Source organism: Myotis nattereri, assembly GCF_964212035.1.
Source record: "Myotis nattereri genome assembly, chromosome: 14".
Classification (NCBI taxonomy): Eukaryota; Metazoa; Chordata; class Mammalia; order Chiroptera; family Vespertilionidae; genus Myotis; species Myotis nattereri.
Window position 1 is genome coordinate 49,824,658 of NC_138089.1, and position 13,798 is coordinate 49,838,455.

Genomic DNA, 13,798 nt, shown 5'->3' on the forward strand with positions numbered 1-13,798 from the left:
ACACAAAGCTTTCTGGGAAAGAACATTATAGATTTGGTTATATGCATAATAGACATATGTAATGTATGAATACATTACTAAATTTTGAAGTTTTAAGGAAGTATTTTTTTTTAATAGACTATGGTAAAATTCACATTTACATAAAATTTACCATTTTAAAGTATACAATTCAATGGCACTGAGTACAATCAAAATGTTGTGCAGCTATTACCACTATATACTAAGGAGACTATTTTTAAAAGGGCCCAATTCTGGAAACTATATTCACGCATAAGCAAAAGAACAGAGGCAGAGGGACCAACCATTAAGACATCAAAATAGAGACTCAGGCTCTCAGAGCGGAGGAGTCTTCAAATGGAACCCCTCCTCTGGCTTCTTGAGGACAATGAGGCACTCATGTGTTAAGTCAGAAGTAAATTTGTCCAAGTCACAAACTTTGAATTATAGTCTTTTGACATTGCAAATATCATTTTAAAATTTATCAAATAGTATCTCAAGGATTGAAGCGAAATAAAATATTCTTAATGAAAAAATATCAGGCCTTTTTTTTAAAATCATGGTTGTGAAAATATTTATCACAGAGAGAGAGATGTGAGAGAGAAAAAGAAAAAGCCAGACAAATGGCCATATTGTCGTGAATTTATATTGACATTATGAAAATACTGAGCATGCAGGAAAAGTAAACCCTGTAAGAATGGAGGACAGTACTGAGTATGTAGCCCCACAGACAGGCCACGGCCCTGTGGCATCAGGGAAGCTCGCACTTTCCTGGTCACTCAACAAGTAGCACAGGTAGAGAGACTAACAAACGGGTGAGACAGGTTCCACCTGACCAGCAAAAACAACAAAAATTAGCCTAAGTCAGAAATACCAACTATCTTGATGTACTTTCCAGAAAGAAATATCACTTATCAGACTATTTCATAAGTATCTGAAATACCAGAGAGTAGTACTATGGAATTTCCATGTTTTTGAAAAAGAACATTGAAAAAAAGAAGAGAGGGATAAGAAAATAAAAAACTTACTGCATTGGCACGCTGATCCCAGTCATGTTTGTCATCTGACAAAATTTCCCTGATTTTATTTAATGTTTCTTCAAGTTCTCGACCAGAATAGATCTTAAAGATGCAAAATTGTAAGGTTAACATTTCTTACCATAAGCAATGTTCAAATTATTCCCTGATGTTTAAAATAATCTTTCAAGTAATAAGGTTATTTATTTACCATTCTAGCACCATTTATACGAAGGATGGAAATATATTATGGACAATAATAAAGTGCTTTAATTTGTCTTCCTTCCCTGTTACCCTTACGCTACTTCTTCATTCATGAGTAATTTCAAATATGCATTTAAAATGCTTTATCATTTAAAAACAAGATGCAAATAGTCCAATTAATAAAAATAGGCCTAATTTCTCAAAACAACTTCAGGTATGTATCTATGCATTCATACACTATTATACTATACTAGTAGCCCTGCACACGAATCCGCATGCCAGTAGCTCTCTGTGGGGCCTGGCTGCTCCGCGCCCGCTGCCCAGAGGCTTTCCACGGCCCAGAGGCCCATTCGTGGCTGGGCACAGGATGCTTGCCTCATCGCAGTGGCCCGGGACTGGGGGACTCCGGCAGGACTGAGAGGACTGGGCGCTGCCATCTTGTGGCTATGGGCGCCACCATCTTTATAATGGAGTGATGGTTAATTTGCATATTACCCTTTTATTAGATAGGATTGCAATAGGACATGTTTTAAGTTAGTCTCCTCACTGCCCCATGCAAGACAGTAATCAGGATAGCTACATGTTTTGTTTCCCCTGGAGCCTATCATTTGCCAAACACCATTATCCTTTCATTCACTTAATATTCACATAACAGAAATGTACTATGTTCGGCACTAAGAATACTGTGGTGAGCAAAAACAGACATGTTTCTTGTATTATAAAGTTTATAGTCTGGTCAGGGAGAGAGAAAAAGAAATAAATCAAATGATATAAAATATGAAATTGCAAATAAAGTATCACCAAAGAGAATTATACATTACTATGAAAGTCTATAGTTAATATAGGGGTTTGAACTAGTGTTAGAAAAGTCAAGCTTGAACTGAGAGCTAAAGGATGAGTTAAACATCATTAGGCAAAGTGGAGAGAGATAAGCCTTCCCTGGAGTAAATAGTATGTGCAATAGCTCTGTGACAGAAAGAAACCGAAAGAAGGCCAGAGTATAGGAGTAAAGAGTGCCAAGGAGCCCGGTCGGCGTGGCTCAGTGGTTGAGCTTCGACCTATAAACAGGAGGTCACTGTTCCATTCCTGGTCAGCGGACATGCCCAGGTTATAGTCTCGATCCCCAGTGTGGGGCATGCAGGAAGCAGCTGATCAATGATTCTCTCTCATCATTGGTGTTTCTGTCTCTCTTCTCCTCTCCCTTCCTCTCTGAAATCAATAATAAATAAATAAAGAGTGCAAAGGAAACCAGGGGAAGAGTCAAGGCCCCAGGCTTACATAAATCAATACCCAGTATCTCTCTACATAACAATCAAGATTCAGAGGTGGGCATGTGACCTACATAACAATCAAGATTCAGAGGTGGGCATGTGACCTAAATCAGAGTGAATCTCACAAATTTTACAGGATTAAACAGACAAGAGACAGAGGGTAATGAAGGTCTGAGGCTCAAAGAGTTGCAGCCATGTTGCTGACCATAAGGGAAGACAGTGCAGAGCAATCCAGAAATAAAAGATGGAGAGAAAGGGAGTCCTAAGTGATACCATCTGGGTGGTATCAAACAGATACCTTCATCAAAACAGCCCTACTTATATCTGTCACTATCAACAACCATTAAATTCCAATAAATTCGTTTACTTAAAAAACCATTAAATTCATTTACTTAAAAACCAAACAAACCATGCCCAAACAAGAGTACCAAGTTGAGCAGGGCATTAGACAGTTGAAGAGGTAGGAGGACGACCAGATAACATTCTGTTAGAAGATAATTTCATGAGGCGGCTTATCTAGTTTTTTCTACCACCCCTCCTCCCACCCCGGACAATAATCATTCTGCCATATTTCAGAAGAAAGGCAGGTTCCCATACCACTCCCAATCTTATTATGATGCATTACTCTGGAATGTAATCAAAGGTTCCCCTCCCCCCAACAAGGAAAAAAGGGTCCACTAAAAAATTTACTTCAGTGAGAGAGTACACTATTTTTTAAATACTCTTTTGGGAGGTATACAAACAAAAAAGGTTTGAATACAAGTAAAGAATCTGTTGTAGTATAATGATTGATTCCTAAGTTTCTGACCTTTGTAACTGATCAAGTAATGGTTTCCACATATAAACACTGGAAGGGTAGGTGTGTGAGAGGGAAGATCATGAGTCTAATTTCAGACAGGCTGAGTTTGAGATGCCTCAGACATCTAAGAACAGATGTCAAATAAACAATCAGTGGAGAAATTGATGCTCCACAGGTCTGGCTTAGAGATAAAAATCTGTGCATTATCTATGTAAAGAAGATAAGTGAAGCCATGCATTTAAAGGAAGTGACTTAGTAAGAAAGAGAAGAGTGAGAAAAAAAGCTAAGAAATCCCAATATTCACTAGCTAAGTAGAAAATGATGTGCCCAAAAAGGAGATACACATGAAATGACAAAAACGTAGGAGGAAAACAAAGGAGGGGAGAACACTCAAGCACCTTAAAAAGAAAGTAGAGCAGTTGGACGATGCAATATATCCTATCTAATAACAGACAAACATGGTAATTAACCATACCTCCGCTACACTTCCCATTGGCTAATCAGGGCGATATGCAAATTAACTGCCAACAAAGATGGTGGCCGGCAGCCACACAGTTGAAGCAAACAGGAGGCTTGGTTGCCCCGGCGATGGAGGAAGCCAAGGTTCCCCGCCTGCCGCAGCCGGGCTCTGAGCTCCAGTCTAAGTAACAATGTTGCAATTATAGAAGCTAAACAAACCCAGAAATCTGCTTTCAGCCAGCCGGCCTTGGAGCTGAAGCCGCAACAAAGTTGCAATTACAGAAGGTAAACAAATCCCAGAATAAAAAAAGAAAAAAAGGAGAGACTGGGAGCTTCAGTTGCAGGCTTGGCCTGCCTGAAAACAGCCCTCAGCCCCTCATCCAGGCTGGTCAGGCACACCAATGGGGACCCCCACCCTGATCCGGGACACCATTCAGGGCAAACCAACCGGCCCCCACCCGTGCACCAGGCCTCTATCCTATTTAGTAAAAGGGTAATATGCAAACTGACCCTAACAGCAGAAAGACTGGGAATGACTGGTCACTATGACACACACTGACCACCAGGGGGCAGGCGCTCAAAGCAGGAGCTGCCCTCTGGTGGTCAGTGTGCTCCCACATGGGGAGCTCTGCTCAGCCACAAGCCAGGCTGATGGCTGCCAATACAGCGGTGGTGGTGGGAGCCTCTCTTGCCTCCTCAGCAGCGCTAAGAATGTCCGACTGCAGCTTAGGTCTGTTCCCCGCTGGCAAGTAGACATCCCCCGAGGGCTGCCAGGCTGCCAGAGGGATGTCTGATTGCCATCTTAGGCCCAATCCCCCTGGGGAGCAGGCCTCAGCCAGCAGGTGGTCATCCCCCGAGGGGTCCCAGACTGAGAAAGGGCACAGGCCGGGCTGAAGGAACCCCCACCCCCGCCCCCAGTGCACAAATTTTTGTGCACTGGGCCTCTAGTAATTCAATAATATGGATTCAATTTTATTTCAGCCTCACTGAAAACTCACTTGGAAAATCTAACTGTACTAACAAATAATAGCTTGGTAATAAGTCAAGTATTTTATTTTCACATAGTCTTTTAAGGAAAAAGTATTTTTAAAGGGACAAAAGCAATTATCTGAAGAGGCACAGAGACAACATTCCTGAGGAGTGCCAGTATACTGGTATCCTTACCTGAATAGAAGGGACATCTGTAAAGGCTTTTATAAAATCTTCTTCATCAACTGCTCCAGCACCTCCTTCCTTAGAAGCACCTGCTAATTTAAAATAATTTTGCTTTTTAAAGTTTATTTTTAAGCATTTTAGCATCAATAACAACATGAAAAACATAATTTTTTGAGCATAACTTTAAGAGACATTCATTTTATAAAAAAGGAATGAAAAAAATCTCCACTTTTCAGAAAGGTCAAGGTACTTAGTAGTAGGCTGGCAGTAAAATTCAAACTAAGAACAGAGCCCTTCCATCCCTCATCCAGTACAATAACAAGGACAAGAAAATGCAGGGAAAATGTAAGGTTTAAAAGCTGAAGAGCAACTGTAAATGACACAATGTGTCAATAAATGATGGAAAATGTGATATACAGGATCCATGTGTGCTGCAGGGGTCAGAAAAGCAAATGTGAAAAAAATGAGTGTCTTGAGATTATCTACAATAATAAAAGTGTAATATGCGAATTAGATCTGATGTCTTTCTGGTCAGACAAAGCTGGGCTGCAAGGGAAGCCCGGGTCTCGGGTGCCTGCCGGAGGTCAGAGGGAAGCTGGTGCCAGAAGCCGGGGGAAGGAAGGCCTACTCTTGCACAAATTTCATGCATCGGGCCTCTAGTATTTAAATATGCAAACAAATCATCCTTTATTGCACACATACTATCAAAAAGTAAACTTGATAAGTAGCTGTTGTTTAGGACCCAATAATTAAGCTACTGTCTTTCAGCTTCAAAGTCACTCTGTTATATTCAGTGGTACTGGGCCTAGGATTAAGCAAACCATTTTTGTGATGATTCTAGTGCCTTCCAGTTAAACTCTGTCAATGGGAGTGATGGAGAGAGACTGGAAGCTGAAGGAAGAAGGGACCTTCCTGCCCCTACCTGACTGCTTCTTGTTCTTGTCAGCAAAACCCTAGAAACTCTGGAAGGGCTTCTGTTTCCAGTAGTATCTGATTTCACTTTGTGCTTTTTTCTAACACTCACTAAACCAGTTCCCATGCACCCATCAGAGGCACCGGGCATCCATACTCCCTCCTCAGAAGTCTGGATCAAGGCTCTGCAGGGCCGCTCCTCTAAGTCGCTCAAGTTCTAATAATTTTACCCTCCTCGTTTTGTTCCTCCAGCTCCAGGGACAGGAGCTATGCACTGTAGCTGCTGCTACCTCCATGATACTTTAGTGATCTCTTTTTGCATTAATTCAGCAATACCCATTTAACAATTCTTTATATTAAACTCTCTCGGTAAGAATACCTGTTGAAGTTTCTGTCTCCTAACTGAACCCGGGCTGACACAAGGGATACTTAGTTACTATCTCTACTTTATATATTTATTACTTCAGGGTAAGAATTCAACACCTGAAATGGATTTCAACTACATAAGATATATGTCCAAATGATAATTAACTAAAAAAAAATCTCCAAGTAAAAAATTAAATTAAAAGTAACTCCCCAATTAAGTTTATCTGCCAAAGGAAATACTAATATTTCAAAATTGGATTTAAAAAGTTAATATCATCCTAATAAAAACAATACTCAGGATTTCCAAAGGCATGTAAGAAGAGCCTCAACTTCAAAAAAAAAAAAACACAACAAAAACAACCTTTGAAGACCTTTGTATGTGACTTGACCACAGAACAGCATAACAAAGCTGTTAGGCAATAAAAACTGCAAATTAAAAGCAATGACAATTTTTTTTTTTAAAAAGCAATGACAATTTAATAAACTAAGAGAGAAATGAATGTGTGGTTGCTATAGGACATTCAATTACAAGAGTAAATAAATTACAGTTATTCCCTAAATATTAAAAAAATCCAATAAAACAATAAACTCTCAACCCCATCCAAATGATCATTCCAAGTAACTGATTAACTGAAAATAATTAAAGCGAATAAACAAAAAATAAGATACCTACCCTTATTAACATATTACATTCATTTTACAAATCTCTTAATAGGGGTTTACTGTTTTTGACAGTAGGTCCTCTAATAAGAGTGCGAAACCTCGATTTTTTAAGAAATTCTTCCCATTCTTTCACAATTGTCTTACACAGACCACTAAACAGAAAATTCTTTAGAGACATAGATTTATCAAGTAGTTCCTCAACATTTAAGTTTTCATTAAAAAAGAAAGATAAACTTTCCACACTCATTAATATTTTGTACATTTATACATCACTTCTTGCAATTTACTTTGTTACAGTAACAAGAGCAACCATTAGGCATGTCTGGGAACACACAATTGATTCCTGGAAAGTATATACTTCAACTGATAGAGGAGACCTGCACAGATGTACCAGAGCAGAAGTTAATAACTCAGTGTGCTGAACTGTGGAAGACAATTTTACAGAGGAATGGAAAAGCAAAGGGGAGAACAGTATCAAGAGTTACTACAGTGTAGCCCTGGCTGATTTGGTTCAGTGGATAGAGTGCTGGCCTGCGGAATGAAGAGTCCCAGGTTTGGTTCCGGTCAAGGGCACAATGCCCGAGTTGTAGGCTTGATCCCCAGTAAAGGGCTTGCAGAAGCCAGCTAATCAGTGGTTCTTTCTCATGATGGATGTTTCTATCTCTCTCTCCCACTCCCTTCCTCTCTGAAATCAATAAAAATATATTTAAAAAAAGAGTTACTACAGTGTATATGCAGTATATAAAAGGTATTACACATAGGACAGAATGTTAACTCCACAGCACTATGTCAAAAACCTTCAAGGGAATGCAGAGCACCTGATTAAGTCCCAAATAAGGCCAGAAAAAATGGGCCATTGACTAGGAACATTACATAGGAAAGCCTAACTTTGAAATTTCACTCTAATCATAATACCTTTATTATCCAGTAAGTTCTGTCTTATGAGTAGGGCCAAATAAGCTTGTGGGGAGGAAAGGGAGGAGAAAGAGAAATCACATGGCTTTTAAAAGTCCCACAGAAGCTGCAGAGTGGAAAGGCTACAAATATTACTAAAGGCAGCTTTATGATTATCTCAGATGCGACAATTAGATCTCTACACCTGAACATGAGCACTACCAATTTAGCAAGAACTTGCATAGTTTGAATAGTTTCTCCCCATCTACCTGACTCCTATCTTTTGAGAATCGCTTTGTATAAGCAGACCTGCTGCCAATGGGAGTGCACTGGGTATGTGAATAGTGTTAACAGAGAACATGCTGAGCTCCCCATTCTAGCCTTGTTTATCTCTTGTATGCATTACAGTAAACTTTTTTACCATCCTAGTTTGCCTAATATTTCCCCTCACCTTGGTTTTGTCTGGCCAATAAAGTAAAAAAGGATCCCTATATAAGAGAACAATCTGTTAAATAACTGTTTCACCTCACAATCATCATTCCATTCCAATACAGCTTTAAAAATTCACCTAAAAAACTGTAAAATACTTTTAGCACCAGCAGGGAGAATGGATACCACAGGAGAGATAAAAAGAGTAATGGGCCCTACTGTCAACTATTAAAGCAAGCAAAGGAGAGTGCGTATACATCTCAAAAGGAGATGTATTAGATAAAACAAGTTTGAGAGCAGGAGCACAAGTAGAGAGAGGGCTGAAGGAGGGAGCAAAGTTGGCTTCCAACTTGACTAAAGCTCTTTGAAACATAACTGGGACAACAATCACACTAAAAGATATAAATGGGCTAAAACAGAACGGAAGAGCGTTGCTCAGTTGCCTAACCACTCTAAAACAGAGATAAATTTTTCTGTAAAGGGCCAGATAGTAAGTAATTTAGGCCTTGTGGGTCATATGGTTTCTGTTGCAATTACTCAACTCTGCCATTGTAGTGCCAGAGCAGCCACAGAAAATATGCAAATAAACGAGCAAGGCTGTATTCCAATAAAGCTCTATTTATGGAGCTTCAAACTTAACATAATTTTGTCACTTATACCTCAAAAAAGGAAAAAGACAATGCATTGAATCTATAGATGAGTTTGGAGAAAACTGAGAGCTTTGTAATATTGTCTGCCTACCCAGGAAAATAGTATGCCCATTTACTTAATGCCTTTTAAAATTTATTTCAATAAAGTTTTATAATTAAAAAAATACTATGTTCCTTAATAACAAGCATTTTGAGGTACAAGCCAAACCAAACCAAACCAAAAAAGTGAAAACCTTTTAGGGAAAAAATAATAAACATTAATGAGCTCAGATGGTTCAGCTCAGTGGTTGAGCATTATCCTATGAACCAGGAGGTCACAGTTCAATTTCCAGTCAGGGCACAAGTCAGGGTTGCAGGCTCGATCCCCAGTAGGGGGCGCGCAGGAGACAGCCAATCAATAATTCTCTCTCATCACTGATGTTTCTATCTCTCCCTCCCTTTCCTTTCCTCTCTGAAGTCAATAAATATATATATATATAAAAGAAAGAGAAGATAAAGGTTCTATAACGGTATCACAGAAGCAGAAGCAAAAAGTTCCCCCTGCATCATTTAGTAATGAAACTGCATTTCACTATACCAACAGGAGAGGGCATTTTGAGCTAAGAAATTGAGTAAATTTTTTCCCCCTGACTCCACAGAATCACTTGTTATATTCTTAGGAAATTTAAGGAAATTTGAATATAGAAGAGAGTATTTAAAAGGAGGTAAGTAGCCCTAGCCGGTTTGGCTCACTGGATAGAGCGTCAGCCTGGGGACTGAAGGGTCCCAAGTTCGATTCCGGTCAAGGGCATGTACCTGGGTTGCGGGCACATCCCCAGTAGGGGGTGTGCACGAGGCAGCTGATAGATGCTTCTCTCTCATCGATGTTTCTAACTCTCTATCCCTCTCCCTTCCTCTCTGTAAAAAACCAATAAAATATATATATATATATAAAAATAAAAGGAGGTAAGTATCTAGTTTAAAAATAAATTTACAGAAAATAAAAGGGCTAAAAGAACAAGTTAAAAACATCACAAAGAAATCAGACAAATTCATAACATGAAATGATCTCAGACAACTGGCCTAGACTCCTCAAAAAAGTCACTGTCTTGCTCTGGTTGATGTGGCTCACTTGAGTGTCATCCCATGCACCGAGAGAACATGAGTTCGATTCCTGGTCAGGGCACATGCCCGGTTTGCGGGCTTGATCTCTAGTAGAAGGCAGCTGATCAATCGATGTGTCTGTCTCTTTTTCAAATATAAAAATAACATTAAAATAAAAAAGTAAAAATAAAAACTGTAACAAATTGATGAGAAGACAAAACAGCCCAACTAACGAATGAGCAGATAATAAGAACATGAAAGTCATAAAAGAGGATATGCTAAATCCTATTAATGGATTTAAACATTCTGAGCCTCACTAGGATAGAAACTCCAGGAGAACAGGGTCTTTGTTTTTGCATTTAAAGTTGCAAACAATATGAATGATATTAACAGGAAGCAGTTAAATTATGGTACATCAATAATATGGAATACTGTACACCTATTAAAAGGATGCAATAACTCACATTCTTAATGTTGAAGGATGAAGAGATATTTTGTTTAAAAAAAGCAAGTTGCAAAATGTTTACTAGCATGATTAATGTGAGCAAAAATAAAACCGAATCTCAATACTTACATAAATGAACACAGAGTGACATGTGAAAGGATACATATCAAATTTATCACTGGTAACCTCAAGACAATGGGATTAGAGAGGCAAGATATCATTCAAGATTTTTTTTCAAACCTCTCTATTGTTTGGCTTGTTAACAGTGATCATGTCTTTTGTATTTAAAAAGAACAAAGTACGCATTTCAATTCTTTTCATTAGTAAGAAACACACAAATCGGTTTTAAAAAAGAAAAATGATGAGTTAATGAAAAAAATTAGTTTAAATTCACAACATGCCCATCATAGAAATAATGCTTCTTAGCAATTCAACTATATTATAATGTATGTGATAAATATAAGGCTAGAATTAGTTATTACAAACTTCTCTTAAACATTTTGAATGTTTTAAAAATAAACCTTGCACAATAAAATTTCTTTATCATTAAGTTTTGCTCATGAGGTAAAACAGAACAGAGGTCAATAAAAATAACTATAGTATAACATGCATTCTTATAACTAGTAGGCAAGTAAATAGCACTGATTTATATTAATAAAAACATCTATTGCTAACTCCAATCATATTTACCTTAAAACCAAAGTTTTAAGGGCATCTTATGATGGACAGCCAATGATATGGGATTCACAGTAATTTAAGACAAAATAGTGACTGGCCAATCGCTAAACTCCAAATGTAAGTCCTATTGTTTTGCTATCTGGGATAAAAATAATAAGTATCACATGCAGTATTTGTTAGGGGATAGCCCAGAGATGATCCAAGAAGCCTCTGACTGTGGGCCAAGCACTGGGTTCTCATTTCATCTCTGCTAACAACTAACTGTCTGATCTTGGATACATCATTTAACTCCATGAGGCTCAGTCTCTTCATCTGAATCAGGATCAGATCATTTTTAAGACCCTACCCCTTCAGGATTAAAATCTTCTGGGGTTAGTATCTTTCACTGTCATTAGCGAAAGAAAAGAGGAATAAAACAAAACACAACACAAGTTATTTGGTTTTATATAAAGTTCAAAAACAAAAAATTGAGGTTTACAAGTTAAAAATTTGGATTCTCAGATTAAACAACAAATTCTGTGAAATTGGTTTTCTCATAATCTTTGTTAAAAAAAATATAACTTTTTGTTTGCATGAAAAGAAAATATGGACATGATCAGCATAATTTGAGGAAACAGATATTTGGACATTCTTAAAACCCAAGTTAGACATAAATGAAGTAAAACAAATATAAAATATCTTAAAGATGCATTAAATACTACTGAATTAGAAAAGTTGGTAATTACCTAGTTATAAGAATGGAAAGTTAAAACCATTTCAAAATAGCCTTTGATATTAGATGGAAATAAGAGAGAGATAATATTCTATCCACTTGAATGAGAACTTTGAAAATCAATTATTTGGTCAATGATGTATCTCAGTAGTTATATACAGGCCTCAATGACAAACCACTAACCTCAAAATGTGGTACTAATTATAAATAATGACAAATATATTATCACTTAGTTCAATCTTTACTTTTTAAAAAGAAAAGCAGCCAAAATAATTGGTACAGGAACGGTGATATTATAACTCAGAAAAAAACTTTTAAAAAAAGGCAATTTCAACAACAAAAAATACTAAAAAGTATTTATATCCACAAGGAAAAATTACAGGTTTGCTTATTTCCAAATATTCTGTTTTTCTGGTAATCATACTAGTTGAGCTTTAAAATGACAGATTCATGGATGTTGAAAGGTAGTGATCATTACTGCAGATTATAATCTCAGAACTACTGAATCCAATAGCTTTGGATTCTCATGCTTTGCCCACTTATATGCATGACTCTGTGCAAGTTACTTAACTTCTCTAAACTTTAGTTTGCTCATTAGTAAAATCAGGATAATAAAGTATTAATGAGAAAAATATATATGTAAGAACATTCATTAACTTTTAAAAAATTATTACCTAAAATACTATAGAGAAATAAGTACTTTAAACAATTGGGTATCTTCAACAATTGTATTCCAAGCCATTAAGCCAAAAAGGGGGGTGGGGGTGGGGGAGGTGGGAGAGGGATGTGTTTACCTAAATTCCTATAATAAAATTATAAATCTTATTCAGAAAATGGACAATTTAAGGGAATTCACTTTATCCTATTCTAATCAGTAAAGCACAAAGGTAACATGAGTTTTTATGGCAATAGTATATTGGTATGGAACCTCTTTATAATTTCCCTTGGCTTAAAGGCCACACATTTATAATTTGACAACAGGTTGGAACACTGAGCCAAAGAACAAAGCAACACTAACTCACAGGCTCTATTGGTTTTAATTAACTGGATAAAACACTTTGCTAAAAACAGCATACATCTCTCTAATCTTAACATATATCTCTGGGAGAAGTAAATTAAACTCTAAAACTTCAAAAGTAGATTCAGTCAGGATTCCAAAGAAGCTCACTTTATTTTTATTTTGGTAATCTTATCTGAAAGAATTATGTTAAACTTGGTGAACTGTTATTGGCTTATACCACTATTATATACCTCCACTCCCCATTATACTATGCTTTTTTTATATACCTAGTAGTAGCGAATGGATTGCCCAGACTGAATCACCATTATATTTCATATAAATTTGAGAAAGAAAATGAATAGTCTAGAGACATATGAAAACATGCTCAAAGTCACTAATCATCCGAGAGATGCAAAACAAAACCACAATGAGGTACCCTGCTCACACCTATATGAATGGCTATCATCAACAAATCAACAAATGACAAGTGCTGGCAAGGATGCGGAGAAAAAGGAACCCTCGTGCACCGCTGGTGGGAATGCAGACTGGTGCAGCCACTGTGGAGAACAGTAGGGAGTTTCCTCAAAAAAACTAAAAATGGAACTCCCATTTGACCCAATGATCCCACTTCTAGGAATATATCCCCCAAAATTAGAAACACCATCAGAGAGGATATATGCACCCCTATGTTCATAGCAGCACAATTTACAATAGCTAAGATTTGGGAACAGCCCAAGTGCTCATCAGTAGATGAGTGGATTAAAAAACTGTGGTATATCTACACAATGGAATACTATGCTGCTGTAAAAAGGAAGTAACTCCTACCATTTGCAATAGCATAGATGGAGCTGGAGAGCATTATGCTAAGCAAAATAAGACAGTTGGAGAAAGATAAATATCACATGATCTCACTCATTTGTGGAATATAATGAACAACATAAACTGATGAACAAAAACAGATTCAGAGACAGAGAATCATCGATCAAACCATCAAAGCTCAGAGGGAAGGTAGGGGAGGGTGGAGGGAAGGGGGCGAGATCAACCAAAGGACTTGTATGCATGCAT

At 37.5% G+C, this 13,798-nt stretch overlaps 1 protein-coding gene across 24 annotated transcripts in view; it reads right to left on the reverse strand.

The window, feature by feature from the left end:
• CLASP2 (cytoplasmic linker associated protein 2) overlaps positions 1 to 13,798 on the reverse strand; it is a gene marked incomplete at its 5' end in the record, with an annotated part of 144,715 nt that overhangs the window by 83,872 nt on the left and 47,045 nt on the right. For 15 of the 24 annotated variants that reach the window (XM_081106448.1, XM_081106469.1, XM_081106466.1 and 12 more), the window contains 2 exons: positions 1,026 to 1,118; positions 4,911 to 4,990. In XM_081106448.1, the coding sequence (XP_080962574.1) occupies positions 1,026 to 1,118; positions 4,911 to 4,990 (173 nt within the window). Of the gene's footprint in view, positions 1 to 1,025; positions 1,119 to 4,910; positions 4,994 to 13,798 lie in introns of all 24 variants that reach the window. The other 9 variants (XM_081106463.1, XM_081106457.1, XM_081106454.1 and 6 more) reach the window with 1 other exon arrangement.